The sequence below is a fragment of the Ursus maritimus genome, unplaced genomic scaffold (genome assembly GCF_017311325.1).
Source record: "Ursus maritimus isolate PB19 unplaced genomic scaffold, ASM1731132v1 scaffold_26, whole genome shotgun sequence".
NCBI lineage: Eukaryota > Metazoa > Chordata > Mammalia > Carnivora > Ursidae > Ursus > Ursus maritimus.
In genome coordinates, this window is record NW_024425119.1 from 40,649,232 (window position 1) to 40,666,750 (window position 17,519).

General features: G+C 36.0%; 1 protein-coding gene across 1 annotated transcript in view; it reads right to left on the reverse strand.

Moving 5' to 3' along the window:
- Positions 1-17,519, reverse strand: part of FAM186A (family with sequence similarity 186 member A) — a gene marked incomplete at its 5' end in the record, with an annotated part of 60,974 nt that overhangs the window by 27,356 nt on the left and 16,099 nt on the right. The window contains 2 exons of the mRNA XM_040641948.1: positions 336-506; positions 1,421-1,637. Of these exons, the coding sequence (XP_040497882.1) occupies positions 336-506; positions 1,421-1,637 (388 nt within the window). The remainder of the gene's footprint in view (positions 1-335; positions 507-1,420; positions 1,638-17,519) is intronic.

Here is a 17,519-nt window from a genome sequence, read left to right on the forward strand (position 1 = left end):
GAAACCAGATATTTTAAAAAAACACATATAATATGATTCCATCTTACGAAACATCCAAAAAAGGCAAACCTATTGAAACAGAAAATAAATTGGTGCTTGTCTGGAACTGGGGTGGGAATGAGGACTGACTGCAAATGGGCATGAGGGATCTTTTTGGGATGAAGGAAATGTTCTAAAATTGAATTGCGGTGAGAGTTACACAACTCTAAATTTACTAAAAGTCATTGACTTGTACGCTTAACATATATGAGTTTTATGGTATTTAAATTGTACCTTAATAAAGCTGTTTTTTAGAAAAAGTAAAATCTGTTTCCAATGTCTTAAAGCACCCTTACTTATTTTTTTCTTTTGTCGCTTCTTTTCTTCAAGCAAAGATACACAAATTCTACTCAGTTTCTTGACATTGTTCTCAATAGCTTTGAACATTTCTGGTAAAAACTCCATTTGTGCTATCCAGTGGTGGTGTTCCTCAATATCAATTGCAGTCATCTCAGATAAAATGGCATCTTGAGGAGAGTAAAAAAAAAAAAAAAAACTTTTGTGCAGAAAAATTATAACTATATAGGCTTATAATATTGGCTAGCTACTCCATATTGTAGTATTGGGGAATGTAGGTATCTCACACTTATTGCTATTCTGAAGCTTTTCTCTATGAAGAAATGAAAAAGGAAGAGACTTGGAATAGAAAGCTGAACAGTAAATCTTGGACATGAAAAGACTTGGTATCTAAAAATGTGAGCATGTGTTTTAATATTGAGGAACTAAACCCAATTAATTCCTTTCATAAGTTATCTAATATTTTTAAACCCTCATTACATGATATTTCTTGCAACTTAATGACGTTCCCCTTTTTGTATTCTAAGCTTATTCATTCTTTTATTCAACCAATGTCTCCTTTGTCATCTATTGTTCTAGATGCTGAGGATACAGCACTAAATAAAACAAATTCCCTGACTTCAAACTGCTTGCATTCTAGTGAAAGGAGACAGACAAAAATTAGTTATATAGTATGTCAGATGGTAAGAAATGCTACAGACAAAAATAAAGAGTAAAGACAGTGCCAAGGAGTAGGGAACGGAGATGGTCAGAGAACCGATCATTTTAAAGTGAGATATAAGCAGAGAATGAGCCACATGGCTACTTGTGGACAATGTTCCAGGCAAAGGAATAGTAAGCATAAAGACACTGGGCAGCAGCATGTTGGCATGCTAGAAGAAAAGCAAGGAGCCCAGAATAGCTGGCATTAAGTGAGCAGGACTGTATTTTTCTTATTTTATACTTACTGAAACAGTGGATAACTTTTCTCAATAACCTCATTAGTTTTCTTTAGTCTGATTAGTCCTTTAAAAATTTATAGATCCTGTTCTCTAGCTTTTTCATTAAGTAATGGTTTTCCTTTGAACCACCTCTGGAAACTTACTCCATTCTTCCAACCAGGCCAGGATGTACACAAGAGTCTTTTCTCTAATTTCAGCATTCTTAGTGTAAGTAACTATTTTCTCTAGGAAATTTACTCTCCGTTTCTTATATTCTGTAAGGGAGATCTTTCTTCCAGAGTGCACGTTCTCATCAAGAGTGTAGCGATTTATTATCCGCTGCACATTGAGCAGTATGTCAGTCAGTTGCATGTTAATGTCCTATAAGAATAAGAAGGGGGATATATTAATAAATTCTTAGTTTGTTGACATAATTGAACATCTGTTCATAAAAACTCTCAATAAAGTGGGTTTAGAGAGAATACACCTCTACATAATAAAGGCTATATATGAAAAACCCACAGCCAACAATATACTCAATAGTGAAAAACTGAGAGCTTTCCCTCTAAGATCAGGAATAAGACAAAGATGTCCACTCTCACCACTTTTATTCAACATAGTACTGGAAGTCCTAGCCACAGCAGTCAGACAAGAAAAAGAAATGAGGCATCTATATTGGTAAGGAAGAAATTAGATCGTCACTATTTGCAGATGACATGATACTATATATAGAAAACCTTAAAGATTCCACCAAAAAAACCCTATTAGAAGTACTAAATGAATTGAGTGAAGTTGCAGGATACAAAATTAATACCCAGAAAATGGTAGCATTTCTATAGACTAATAAGTAGCAGAAAGAGAGATTAAGAAAACGTCCCATTAGCAATTGTACAAAAAAGAATAAAATACCTATGAATAAACTTAACCAAAGAGGTGAAAGACCTGTACTCTGAAAACTTTAAAACATTCATGAAATAAATTGATGGCACAAACAAATGGAAAGATATTCCATCATGTATTGAAAGAATTAATATTGTTAAAATGTCCATACTACACAAGCAATCTACAGATTCAATTCAATCCCTATCAAATTACCAATAGCATTTTTCACAGAACCAGAACAAATAATACTAAAATTTGTATGCAACCTCAAAAGACCCTACATAACCAAGGCAATCTTGAGGAAGAAGAACAAAGCAGGGGGTAAAATTTCAGATTTTAAGTTATACTATAAAGCTGTAGTGGGGTGCCTGGGAGGCTCAGTCAGTTCAGTGTGCCTTCAGCTCAGGTCATGATCCCAGGGTCCTGGGATGGAGCCCCACATCGGGCTCCCCATTGAGCAGGGAGCCTGCTTCTCCCTCTCCCTCTGCTGCTCCCCCTGCTTGGGCTCTCTCTCTCTCAAATAAATATATAAAATCTCTAAAAAAAAAATAAAGCTGTAGTAAACAAAATGGTATGGTGCTGGAACAAAAATAGACACATGGGTCAATGGAACAGTACAGAGAGCCCAGAAATAAACCCACAAATATATGGTCAATTATCTTTGACAAAGTGGGAAAGAATATGCAATGGGAAATGACAGTCTCTTCCACAAATGGTTTTGTATCAACCTACATTTGTAGCTTTCACTTTATTTTAATTCTACATGTAGGTGTAAGCCTCTGTCTACTTCTTTATTATGTCTTCTAGTGAAGTTTGACCTAGAATTTACACATTGAAATGCCTGTTATTAGAAATTACTTTCCTAAAAAAAAAAAAAGAAATAAAATTACTTTCCTTTTATTTACCCTCACACTTACATTAATCATTTAAAGTATGAGTATAGATATTTTATCTATGAATTTCATCTCAGGAATGAAAGGGATGTTAAAATATTTTAAAGGGGCACAGTAAATTTGATAGATGATGAACCACCACTCCACCTTTTCCAACTTTATTACTCTTTCAATTTGGTTTCAGACAAACTGAACTCTTTCTATACTCCTTACAATAAGAGTAAGATTTAGATTTTTGCAAACCCTTTTTGCAAAAGGAATAATCAGATATTTAGGTGCTGGAAATATTACAATTAGAAACAGAGATGATGCAAAAGAAAGAAAGGAAGGAGAGGAGGGAGGGAGGGAGGGAGGAAGGAAAGTAGGATGGAAGAAAGGAAGGGAGGGAGGTGCTATAGCATCAAATTTAAGTCAGGAACACAGGAGAGTGGAAACAAAGTTTGATAAGCCAAGTGATGAAAAATAACACTACAAGCTAACCCATAGCACAGTGGTGAAGGAAAAAAAAAAAAATACCAAGTCCTCATAAATTCTTCCAGAAAACTAAAGAAGCTGTAGCACTTCCTAACTCATTCTTTGAGGCCATTACCCTGATACCAAGGTCAGGTAAAGACACTACAAAAGAACAAATGGAAAGAAAAAGAAAGAAAGAAAGAAAGAAAAAGAAAGAAAGAAAGAAAGGAAGGAAGGAAGGAAGGAAGGAAGGAAGGAAGGAAGGAAGGAAGGAAGGAAGGAAGAAAGAAAGAAAGAAAAAGAAAGAAAGAAAGAAGAAAGAAGAAAAGGAAGGGAAGAAAGGAAGAAAGAGAGAGAGGAAGAAAGAAAACTATAGACCAACATCCCTGATGAATATTGACGCAAAAATCCTCAACAAAATACTGTCAAACAGAATCCAACAGCACATTGAAAGGATTATACAGTATGAGTAAGGGGGATTTATTCCTGTAATGCAAGAATGATTCAACATATGAAAGCCAATCAATGAAACATACTAAATTAACAGAATCCTAGGGAAAACACAACATGATCCTTTCAATTGATGCAGAAAAAGCATTTGACAAAATTCACCTTATCATGATAAAAATATACAAAAAACATGGAATAGATAGACACTTCCTGGACATGATAAAGAATATATATGAAAAATCCAGAAGGGTGCCTGGGTGGCTCAGTTGGTTAAGTGCCTGACTCTTGGTTTTGGCTCAGGTCATGATTTCAGGGTCCTGGGATTGAGCCCCATGTTGGGCTCCCTGCTCAGGCGGGGAGTCTGCTTGTCTCCGTCTCTCTCTCTCTGCTCCTCCCCCTGCTCATGCACTCGCTCTCTAAAATAAATAAATCTTTTTAAAAAAAAGACAAAGAAAAATCCAGAGGTAATATTCTCAATAGTGAAAGACTGAAAGGTTTTCCTCTAAAGTCAGGAACAAGGCAAGGATGCCCACTTTCACCACTTCTAGTCAACATATTCTAAGTTTTAGCCAGAGCAATTCGGCAAGAAAAAGAAATAATAAAACACATCTAATTGGAAAGGAGGAAATAAAGTTGTATCTGTTTTCAGGTGATAAGATCTTATACATAGAAAACCCTAAAGATTACACACATGAAAAAACTGTTAGGGAGTGCATTGAATGTGTAGATTGCTCTGGGTAACATAGACATTTTAACAATATTTGTTCTTCCAATCCACGAGCATGGAATGTTTTTCCATTTCTTTGTGTCCCTCTCAACTTCTTTCATAAGTGTTCTATAGTTTTCAGAGTACAGATCCTTTATCTCTTTGGTTAGGTTTACTCCTAGGTATCTTACAGTTTTTGGTGCAATTGTAAATGGGATGGGTTCTTAATTTCTCTTTCTTCTATCTCAGTGTATAGAAATGCAATTGATTTCTATGCATTGATTTTATATCCTGCCACTTTGCTGAATTCCTGTATGAGATCTAGCAATTTTTGGGTGGAATGTTTTGGGTTTCCCACATAGAGTATCATGTCATCTGTGAAGAGTGAGAGTTTGATTACTTCTTTGCTGATTTGGATGCCTTTTATTTCTTTTTGTTGGCTGGTTGCTGAGTACTGTGTTGAACAGCAGTGGTGAGAGTGGACATCCCCGTCATGTTCCTGACCTTAGTGGAAAAGCTCTCAGTTTTTTCCCATTGAGAATGATATTTGCTGTGGGCTTTTTGTATATGGCTTTTATGATATTGGGGTATGTTCCCTCTATCCCTATTTTGTCAAATGTCTATCAACAGATGAATGGATAAAGATGTGATATATATATATATATGTTATATATTATATAGATACATATATATTATATAATATATATATTCAATGGAATATTACTCAGCCATCAGAAAAAAATGAAATCTTACCATTTGCAATGATGTGGATAGAACTAGAGGGTATTATGCTAAGTGAAATAAGTCAACCAGAGAAAAACAATTATCATTTGATTTCACTCATGTGGAATTTAAGAAACAAAACAGATTCATAGGGGAAGGGAAGGAAAAATAAAATAAGGTGAAATCAGAGAGGGAGACAAACATAAGAGACTCTTAACTATAGGAAACAAACTGAGGGTTGCTGGAGGGGAGGTGATTGGGGGGGATGGGGTAACTGGATGATGGGCATTAAGGAGGGCACATGATGTAATGAGCAGTGGGTGTTATATGCAACCAATGAATCACTGAACTCTACCTCTGAAACTAGTAATACACTATATGTTAATTAATTGAATTTAAATAAAATAAAATTTAAAAAATAAAATAAAATGCAAATTATCCAGAGGGGAAAAATCTGTTAGAACTAGTAAATGAATTCAGCAAAGTTGTGGGATATGAAATCACACGCAAAAAATCAATCGTGGTGTTATACACCAACAATGAACAATCTGAAAAGGAAATTAAGAAAACAAATCCATTTACAATAGTATCAAAAGAATAAAATACTAGGAACAAACTTAATCAAGGAGGTGGAAGACTTGTACACCTGTAATTTTCACTACAAAATGTTCAGAAGAAATTAAAGAAAACACAAATAAATGGACAGACATTCCGTGTTCATGGATTGGAAAACTTAATATTGTTAAGACATCAATACTACCAAAACTAATCTACAGATTTAATGCAATCCCTATTAAAATTCCAATAGTATCTTTTGCAGAAATAGAAAAATCCATTCTAAAATTCATATGGAGTCTCAAGGTACCCTGAATACCCAAAATAGTCTTGAGAAAGAAGAATAAAGTTGGAAAGCACACACTTCTCGTTTTTAAATCCTAGTACAAAAGCAATGGTAATTAAAACAGTAAACTGATATAAAGACAGATATATAGACCAAGGGAATAGAGTAGAATGTCCAGAAATAAACTGCTGCATATATGGTGAAATGGTTTTTAAAAAAGATTTATTTATCCATTTGAGAGAGAGAGAAAGAGAACAGGGGGAGGGGCAGAGGAAGACAGAGAGAGAGAATCCCAAGCAGACTCCCTGCTGAGCTCAGAGCCTGACATGGAGATTGATCCCATGACCCCAAGATCATGACCCAAGCCAAAATCAAGAGTTGGATGCTCAACTGACTGAGCCACCAGGTGCCCCTCAAATGATTTTTGATAAGGGTGCCAAGACCATTCAATGGGGAAAAAGCAGTCTTTCAACAAATGGTGTCAGGAAAACTGGAGATCCATGCAAAAGGATGAAGATGGACCATTACCTTACAGCAAATAACAAAAATTAACTCAAAGTGGGTAGAAAAAAAACTCTAAGCATAAGACCTAAAGTTATAAAGCAGAAGAAAACATAGGGGGAAAATCTTCATGATATTGGATTTGGCAATGACTTCTTGGATTTGACACCAAAACCCCAGGCAACAAAAGTAAAAAATAAATTGGACTAAATCAAATGTAAAACTTTAGCGCATCAAAAGACACAATCAACGGATTGAAAAGGCAACCTATAGAATGGAAGAAAATATTTGCAAATCATATTTCTGAGAAGGAGTTAATATCCATAAGACATAAGGAACTCCTACAGCTCAACGTTAAAAAAATAATAATAATTCAGTTTGAAAATGGGCAAAGGATTTAAAGATTTATTTATCTTAGAGAGGGGAAAGTGTCAGAGAGAGTCTCAAGCAGACTCTGCACTGAGTCCAGAGCCTGACACACACAATCCTGAAATCACGACCTGAGCTGAAACCAAGAGTTGGATGTTTAACCAACTGTGCCACCTAGTTGCCCCCCAAATGGGCAAAGGATGTAAATAAGCATTCAAAAATGATATACAAATGGCTGACAAGCATATGAAAAGAAGCTTAACATCATAATCTTTAAAGAAATGCAAATCAGAACTACAATGAGATACCACATCACACCCATTGGGATGGCTATTATTGAAAAAAAACCAGAAAATAAAAAAGGTTGGTGAGGATGTATAAAATTGGAACGCTTGTGCACTATTGGTGGACTATAAAATGATGCAGCTACTATGGAAAACAGCATGGTGGTTCCTCAAAAAATTAAAAATTAAATTACCATATGATCCAACAATTCCACTCTAGGTATATAAAAAACTTAACCAGGGATTTGAACAAATGTTTGTCCTCCTATGTTCATAGCAGCATTACTCACAATAGCGTAGAGGTGGAAGCAACCTAAGGGCCCAGTGATTAATGAATGGATAAACAAAATATGATATATACACACAATGATAAAGAGAATTTACAAAAAATGTGTAGTTAGCATCATACTTAATGGTGGAAGTCTAAAGTGCTCTAAGGATTCTGCTCTAATCACTTAAATTCAACATTGCATAAAGGTCCGACTTATTGCAGTAAGGTAAGAAAAAATAAAAGAACAAAGATTGGAAAGGGAGAAATAAAATGGTTTTAATTTACAGACAAAAATATTGTTTATGTAAAAACTCCCAAAGACTCTACAAAAAAAGCTATCATTAACATGTTCACAGGATAGGAGACCAGTATACAAAAATCAAAACAATAGGGGCCCCTGGGTGGTGCAGTTGGTTGAGAATCTGACTCTTGGGTTTTGCTCAGGTGGTGATCTCATGGGTTGTGGGTTGAGCCCTGAGCTCAGCAGGGAGTCTGCTTGAGATTTTCTCTGTCCCTCTCCCTCTACCCCTCCTGCTGGTGCTCTCTCTCTCTCTCTCAAATAAATAAATCTTTAAAAAAATCAAAACTGTATTTCTATAAACTAGCAATAAATGGAAATTGAAATTTAATAAAACTACCATTTGCAATTACACTAAAAACATGAAATATGGAGGTATAAATCTAACAACATAAAGATCTATACTCTGAAAAATATAAAACATTGATGAAAGATATCAAAGAAGATCTAAATAAATGATGACAATACCCGGCACAGACAAGGATATAGAACAACTGGAACTCTCCTACATTGCTGGTGGGAATGCAAAATAGTTAAGCCACTTAAGATAACAGTTTGGCAATTTTTTATAAATGTATGGTTCCATATGACCTAGCAATACTATCCCTAGGTATTCAATCAAGAGAAATGAAAATTTATGTTTACACAAGAACTAATGCATGAATGTTTGTAGTGACTTTATTCATAATTGCTCCAAACTGGAAACAACTCAAGTATCCTTCAACTGCTAAATGAATATTTTATGCTAAAACATAAATGACTACATAGGGTGATTCGATTTATAAGGCATTCAAGAAAGGGAAAACTATAGGCACAGAAAACTAATGGCTGCCAGGGGTGGGGGAGGGGTTGACAACAAAAGGGCACAGGAGAATTTTTTGAGGAGATGGAACTATTTTAAATATGGATTTTGGTAGTGGTTACACATCTGTATGCCTTTGTCAAAACCCCCAGAACAAGACACCAAAAGGGTGAATTTTATTGTACATGAATTTTGCCTTAATTTAAAAAAATTGTTCAATTAAAAAAATGTACAGGAAGTAAAATCAGGCTATCTGGATTTGATTCCAGTATCCACCATATAACAACTATGACTTTAAAGCAAGCCTCAAAAATCTCATTTTTCTCGTCTGTGAAATAGGATTAAGAATATACCTATTCATATTGGATTATCATGGGGATTAAATGAGATGATCTATAGATAAATTTTTACCAGAGGTAACATGGTAAACACTATAAATGTTACTGGTTATTAAGTACTTACTGTGTGCCACAGGGGTCAAAGACTCAAAGTAAGAGAGTAAGTAGAGGAATCACCATAATTTGAGCATCTCATCTACAGCAGGATAGAACCTGAGATGCACGTGAAAGCCCAATGAATACTTGTGTATCCATTGTCCAGCTGAAGAAACGGAATATTTTTAAAGGCTCCTGTGCCCCCCATATCAAATGTATCCCTTTCCTAATGCCCAGAGATAACTACTATCCTAAATTTTATTCTCTATACTTTTAATACTATAATAGACATAATGATGACCCTCCCCCAAAGGTATCAGGTCATAATCCCTGTAATGTGGAAAATGTTACTTTATATGGAAAAAGAGTCATTGCAGATGTGATTAAATTAATGGTCTTGAGGTGGAGAGATTGTTTTTGAATTATCTCAAGGAGCTCTATTGCAATTACAAGTGTCCTTTTAAGAGGGAGGCAGAAGTTGAGATCATACAGACACAGAGAAGGCTCAATGTGAAGATGGGGCAGAGAGAGATGTGCAGCTGCTGGCTGTGAAGATTGGAGTGATGCATCCACAGCCAGGGAATGCTGGCAACCACCAGAAGCTAAAGAAGCAAGGAATGGACTCTCCCTCTGGGGAGGGAATGCAATCCTGCTGACATCTTGATTTCAGCCCAGTGACCCACATTTCAGACATCCCGATCTCCAGAACTGTGAGAGAATAAAGGTCTGTTGTTTTATACCGCCTGGTTGTAGAAATTTGTTTTAGCAGAGAGAAATCAGAGTATGTTACCCCAAAATATGCCTCTTTGACATAAAAACTATTGAGCCGGAGGCAATTAAGAAGCAGCAAATGCAGGAAATCTCCCTCTACCCTACTTCTTTTCTGCCTTACGGCAGGATAAAACTCTTTTTACTCAAGACAGATTTATCAGCACCAAAGGAGTCTGCAAATAAGCCTTACTCCATTATTTTTCTCCCATACCTTCCCACAGTTCGCCGCCATTGTTTTCCTTTGTCCCGTCATTTCTCCACAAATTCGTTATTCTTTGCTGAAGATGCTACTATAAGCCACTTTGGGTTACTCTTTGTTTAGGTTTCTTCTATATGCTGTGTACTACACTCATTAATAAACTGTTATTCTTTTGTTAATCTGTCTTTTAAAGAGTCCTAGCTGAAAACCTCAAATGGTTAAGGTTTTGCCTCCCCTACAGCAGACACACACGCACATACCTCTAGACAATAGAATGTAGTTTTGCCTGTTCTTGAATCATTCTCTATATGCTTCTGTGACTTGCTTTTTTCTCTCAACATTGAGTTTTCAAGTTTATCCATGTTGAAGTATATATCTATAGTTCATTCATTTTCACTGATGTCTGCTTTTTATTGTGCAAATACGCTTATTTACTTATCCATTCCTGTATTGGTTTGTTACCAGTATTTTGTTTTTATAATGATGATACAAACATTTCTGAACATTCCTCCTGGTACATATATGCAAGAGTTTTTCTAGAGCTGTGCTACATGGAGCTACTGAGCAACTGTAACAAGGCAAGTGTGACAGGAAATACACTTTAAATTAAACTAATTTAAATTTAAAAACTAACATGTTATACATTTATTGGAAAAATCTTATGTTTGGAAGAACTTGATATGTGAATCTACTTCTTCAACTACAAATTTTATGAAATCTAAATATAGATCAAGTATTTCTAATGAAAATTTACCGTGCAATTTGAGATGTACTGTAAGTGCAAATACATGCTGGATTTCAAAGACTTAGTAATGAAAACAATGTTTATCTCATTACTAATTTTTATATTAATTAAATGTTGAAATGATAGTATTTGGGATAAAATAAATTATTAATTCACCTTTATCTCCTTAGTTTTTATACTGTGGTTTTTAGGAAATTTTTAAAATATTTTGTTTTAAATTCCAGTATGCATAACATACATTGTTATATTAGTTTCAGGTATACAATATAGTGATTCAACGATTCCATACATCACCTGCAGCTCATTGTGACAGGCACACTCCTTAATCCCCACAGCCTATTTCACGCATTCCCCACTTCCACCTCCTCTCTGGTAACCATCAGTTTGTTCTCTATAGCTAAAAGTCTGTTTCTTGGTTCATCTCTCTCTCTCTTTTTCTTCCTTTGCTCATTTTTTGGTTTGTTTCTTAAATTCTGCATATGAGTGAAATTGTATGGTATTTGCCTTTCTCTGACTGACTTATTTCACTTAGCATTATGCTCTCTAACTCCATCCATGTTGTTGCAAATGGCAAGTTTTCATTTTTTATAGCTGAATAATACGCCATTGTAGATATATGCCACATCTTTTTTATCCATTCATCAGCTGATGGACACTTGGACTGCTTCCATAGTTTGACTATTGTAAATAATGCTGCTATATACTTAGGGGTGCATATATGCCTTTGAATTAGTGTTTTTGTATTTGGGGGGCAAATACCCAGTAGTGCAATTCCTGGATCCTAGGGTAGTTCTATTTTAAATTTTTTGAGGAACTGCCAATCTGTTTTCCACAATGGTTGCACCAGTTAGCATTCCCACCAATAGTGCAGGAGGGTTCCTTTTTCCCCATATCCTCACCAACACTTGTTATTTCCTGTGTTTTTGATTTTAGCCATTCTGACAGGTGTGAGGTGATAGCTTATTGCAGTTCTGATTTGTATTTCCCTGATGATGGATGATGTTGAGCATCTTTTCATACGTCTGCTGGCCATCTGGATGTCTTCTTTGGAGATATGTCTGTTCATGTCTTCTGCCTATTTGGTAATTGATTATTTGGTTTTTGGGAATTGAGTTATCAGTTCTTTATATATTTCTTATTCAAACCCTTTATTGGATATGTCATTTACACATACCTTCTCCCATTCAGTAGGCTGCCTTTTAGTTTTGTTGTTTCCTTCACTATACACAAGCTCTTTATTTTGATGTAATCCCAATAGCTTATTTTTTATTTTATTTCCTTTGCCATATATCTAGAAAAATTTTGCTACAGCTGATATCAGAGAAATTACTGGCTGTGCTCTCTTCCAAAATGTTTATGGTTTCAGGTCTCACATTTAGGTCTTTAATACATTTTGAGTTTATTTTTGTGTATGGTGTAAGAAAGTAGTCCAGTATCATTCTGTTGCCTATAGCTGTCCAGTTTTCCTAATCCCATTTGTTGAAGAGACTATCTTTCCTCCCATTACATATTCTTGCCTCTTTTGTCAAAGATTAATTGACCATATAATTGTGGGTTTGTTTCTCAGCTTTCTATACTGTTCCATTGATCTATGTGTCTTTTTGTGCCAGTACCATACTCTTGATTACTACAGCTTTGTGATATAATGTGAAATCTAGAATTGGATACCTCCAGCTTTGCTTTTTTTTTTCATGATTTCTTTGTCTATTCAGGGTTTTTTGTGGTTCCATATAAATTTTAGGATTTTTCCTTCAAGTTCTATGAAAAATGCTCTTGGTATTTTGATAGGGATTGCATTAAATGTGTGGATTGCTCTGGGTAATACAAACATTTTAACAATGTTTGTTCTTCCAACCCATGAGCAAGGAATGTCTTTCCATTTCTTTGTGTCATCTTCAATTTCTTTTATCAGTGTTGTATAGTTTTCAGAGTACAGATCTTTTACCTCTTTGGTTAGGTTTATTCCTAGGTATCTTGTTATTTTTGGTGCAATTGTAAATGGAATCATTTTCTTAATTTCTCTTTCTGCTTCTTCATTATTGGTGTATAGAAATGCAACAGATTTCTACACATTGATTTTGTATCCTGCAACCTTACTGAATTCTGGTAAATTATCAATTTTAGGAGTTTTTTGGTGGAGTCTTTAAGGTTTTCTTTTTCTTCTTTTTTTTAAAGATTTTACTTATTTGACAGAGAGAGAGAGCACAAGCAGGGGGAGTAGCATGCAGAGGGAGAGGGAGAAGCAGGCTTCCCACTGAGCAGAGATCCCGACACAGGGCTCCACCCCAGGACCCTGGGATCATGAACTGAGCTGAAAGCAGACACTCAACTGACTGAGCCACCAAGGCATCCCTCTTTAAGGTTTTCTATATACAGTATCATGTCATCTGCAAATAGGGACAATCTAATTTCTTCCTTACCAACATGGATGCCTCATTTCTTTTTCTTGTCTAGTTGCTGTATCTAGGACTTCCAGTACTATGTTGAATAAAAGTGGTGAGTGCGGACATCCTTGTCTTGTTCCTGACCTTAGGGGAAAAGCTCTCAGTTTTTCACCGTTGAGTATGATGTTAGCTGTGTGTTTTACATATATGGCCTTTATTATGTTGAGATATATTCCCTGTAGCTCTACTTTATTGAGGGCTTTTATCATGAATGGGTATTGTACTTCGTCAAATGCTTTTTCTGCATTTATTGAGGTGATCATATGGTTTTTATCCTTTCTCTTATTTTTTTTTTAAAGATTTTATTCATTTATTCGACAGAGATAGAGACAGCCGGCGAGAGAGGGAACACAAGCAGGGGGAGTGGGAGAGGAAGAAGCAGGCTCATAGCTGAGGAGCCTGATGTGGGGCTCGATCCCATAACGCCGGGATCACGCCCTGAGCCGAAGGCAGATGCTTAACCGCTGTGCCACTCAGGCGCCCCCCCTTTCTCTTATTGATGTGATGTATTATGTTGATTGATTTGCAAATATTGACCAGCCTTGCATCCTGGGAATAAATCCCACTTGACTGTGGTGAATGATTTTTTTTAATGTATTCTTGGATACTGTGTGCTAGTATTTTGTTGAGGATTTTTGCATCTATATTCATCAGAGATATTGGCCTGTAGTTCTCCTTTTTTATGGTGTCTTTATCTAGTTTTGGTATCAGGGTGATACTTGTCTCATAGAATGAATTTGGAAGTTTTCCTTTCCCTATTTTTTGGAGTAGTTTGAGAGGAATGGGTATTACATTTTCTTTAAATGTTTGATAGAATTTGCCTGTGAAAATGTCTAGGACTTTTGTTTGTTGGGAGTTTTTGAATGACTGATACAATCTCCTTGCTGGTAATTGGTCTGTTTACATTCTCTATTTTCTTTTTCTTCCTGCTTCAGTTTCAAGAGGCTATATGTTTCTAGGAATTTATCCATTTCTTCTAGGTTGTTTAATTTGTTGGCATATAGTTTTTTAAATAATATTCTCTAACAGTTGTTTGTATTTCTGTGGTATTGGTTGTTATTTCTCCTATTTCATTGGCAATTTTGAGTCTTTTTTTTTTTTTTGGAGTCTGGCTAAAGGTTTATTAATTTTATTGATCTTTTCAAAGAACCAGCTCCTGGTTTCATTGAGCTGTTCTTTGTTGTTGTTTTTGTGGGGTTTTTTTTTTTTTAGTTTCTATATCATTTATTTCTGCTATAAACTTTATTATCTCCTTCCACCTGCTGGTGTTAGGTTTTGTTTGTTATTCTTTTTCTAGCTCCTTTAGGTGTAAGATAAGGTTGTTTGAAATTTTTCTTGCTTCTTGAGGTAGGCCTGTATTGCTATAAACTTCCCCCTTAGAATCACTTTTGCTGCATCCCAGAGGTTATGGACCATTGTGTTTTCATTTTCGTTTGTTTCCACATACTTTTTGATTTCTTCTTCAATTTCCTGGTTGACCATTTATTATTTAGTAGCATGTTATTTAACCTCCATGTATTTTGCTCTTTCCAGATTTTTTTGTGGTTGATTTCTAATTTCATAGCAGTGTGGTCAGGAAAGATACACAGTATTACTTCAACCTTTTTGAATCTGTTGAGGTTTGTTTTGTGGCCTAATATGTTATCTCTTCTGGAGAATGCCCCATGTGCAGTTGAAAAGAATGTGTATTTTGCTGTTTTAGGATGAATGTTCTGAATATATTTGTTAAATCCATCTGGTGCAGTGTGTCATTCAAAGCCACTGTTTCCTTGTTGATTTTCTGTTTATTTTATTATTTTTTCAAGATTTTATTTATTTATTTGTGAGAGAGGGAGAGAGAGAGCACAGCAGGGGGAGCAACAGGCAGAGGGGGAAGCAGGCTGCCTGCTGAACAAGGAGCCCAAAGTGGGACTCGATCCCAGGACCCTGGGATCATGACCTGAGCCGAAGGCAGACGCTTAACTGACTGAGCCACCCAGGCATCCCTGATTTTCTGTTTAGATGATTGATCCATTGATGTAAGTGGAGTGTTAATGTCTCCTATTATTATTGTATTACTGTCGATTAGTTCCTTTATGTTTATTAACTGTTTTTTGTATTTGGATGCTCCCATGTCAGGTGCATATATATTTATAATTGTTCTATCTTCTTGTTGGATTTTCCTCTTATGATTATATAGTGTCCTTCTTTGCCTCTTTTACAGTCTGTGTTTTAAAGTCCATTTTGTCCAATATAAGTATTGCTACTCAGGGTTTCTTTTGACATCCATTTGCATGATAAATATTTTCCATCCCCTCACTTTCAATTTGTAGGTGTCTTAAGGTCTGAAATGAGTCTCTTGTAGGCAGGATATAAAAGTGTCCTTTTTTTTTTTTTATCCTCTCTGTCACCCTATTTTTTGTTTTGAGCATTTAGTCTGTTTAAGTCCGAAGTGATTATTGATAGGTATGTATTTATTGTCATTTTATTTGTTTTGTGGTTGTTTTTGTGATTTTTCTCAGATCCTTTCTTCTCTTTCTCTTTCATGGTTTGTTGGTCTTCTTTAGTGATATACTTGGGTTCTTTACTCTTTACTTTTTGCATATCTATTACTGTTTCTGAGTTGTGGTTACCATTCAGTTTATATATAACATCTTCTACTTATAGCAGTCTATATTAAATTGATAGTCACTTGTTTTTGAACTCATTCTTTACTCCTATCCCCTCTACATTTCAGATACTTAGTATCATCTTTTACATCCTTTTATTTTGTACTTCCTGTTTTTATTACTCTTAGTTATGGTTTTTATTTTCCATTCACAGTGTCCCCCTTAACATTTCTTGTAGGGCTGATTTGGTGGTCATGAATTCTTTTAACTTTTGTTTGTCTGGGAAACTCTTTCTCTCCTATTCTGAATGATAGCCTTGTTGAGTAAAGTATTCTTGGCTGCAGATTATTCCCTGCCAGCACTTTGTTTTTTTTTTTTTTTTTTTTTTTTAATGATTTTTTATTATATTATGTTAGTCACCATACAGTACATCCCCGTTTTCCGATGTAAGGCTCGATGATTCATTAGTTGTGTATAACACCCAGTGCACCATGCAATACGTGCCCTCCTTACTACCCATCACCGGTCTATCCCATTCCCCCACCCCCCTCCCCTCTGTAGCCCTCAGTTTGTTTCTCATAGTCCATAGTCTCTCATGTTTCATTCCCCCTTCTGATTACCCCCCCTTTCTTTATCCCTTTCTTCCCCTACTGATCATCCTAGTTCTTATGTTCCATAGATGAGAGAAATCATATGATAGTTGTCTTTCTCTGCTTGACTTATTTCACTTAGCATTATCTCCTCCAGTGCCGTCCATGTTGTAGCAAATGTTGAGAACTCGTTCTTTCTGATAGCTGAGTAATATTCCATTGTATATATGGACCACAACTTCTTAATCCAGTCATCTGTTGAAGGGCATCTCGGCTCCTTCCACGATTTAGCTATTGTGGACATTGCTGCTATGAACATTGGGGTGCATATGGCCCTTCTCTTCACTACGTCTGTATCTTTGGGGTAAATACCCAGTAGTCCTGCCAGCACTTTGAACACATCATGCCACTCCCTTCTGGTCTGCAAAGATTCTGAAAAAAATCAGCTGTTAGTCTTAAGGGGTTTCCCCTTTGTTGTAACTGTCTTCTTTCCTCTTGCAACCTTTAAAATTCTTTATCACATTTTTTTTGCCATTGTAATACTATCTCTTGGTATGGACCTCCTTGAATTTTGGGGGGGGATCTCTGTGCCTCCTAAATCTGGATCTCTGTTTCCCACCTCAGATTCAAGTTTTCAGATATTATTTCTTCAAATACATTTTCTTTTTTTTTTTTAAAGATTTTATTTATTTATTTGACAGAGAGAGAGACAGCTAGCGAGAGAGAGAACACAAGCAGGGGGAGTGGGAGAGGAAGAAGCAGGCTCATAGCGGAGGAGCCTGATGTGGGGCTCGATCCCATAGCTCGGCCGTATTGTTTAAGATTTTATTTATTTATTTGACAGAGAGAGAGACAGCTAGCGAGAGAGAGAACACAAGCAGGGGAGTGGGAGGAAGAAGCAGGCTCATAGCGGAGGAGCCTGGGATGTGGCTTCTCCGATCCCACGACGCTGGGATCATGCCCCGAGCCGAAGGCAGACGCTTAACCACTCAGCCACCCAGGCGCCCTTCATTTTTTTT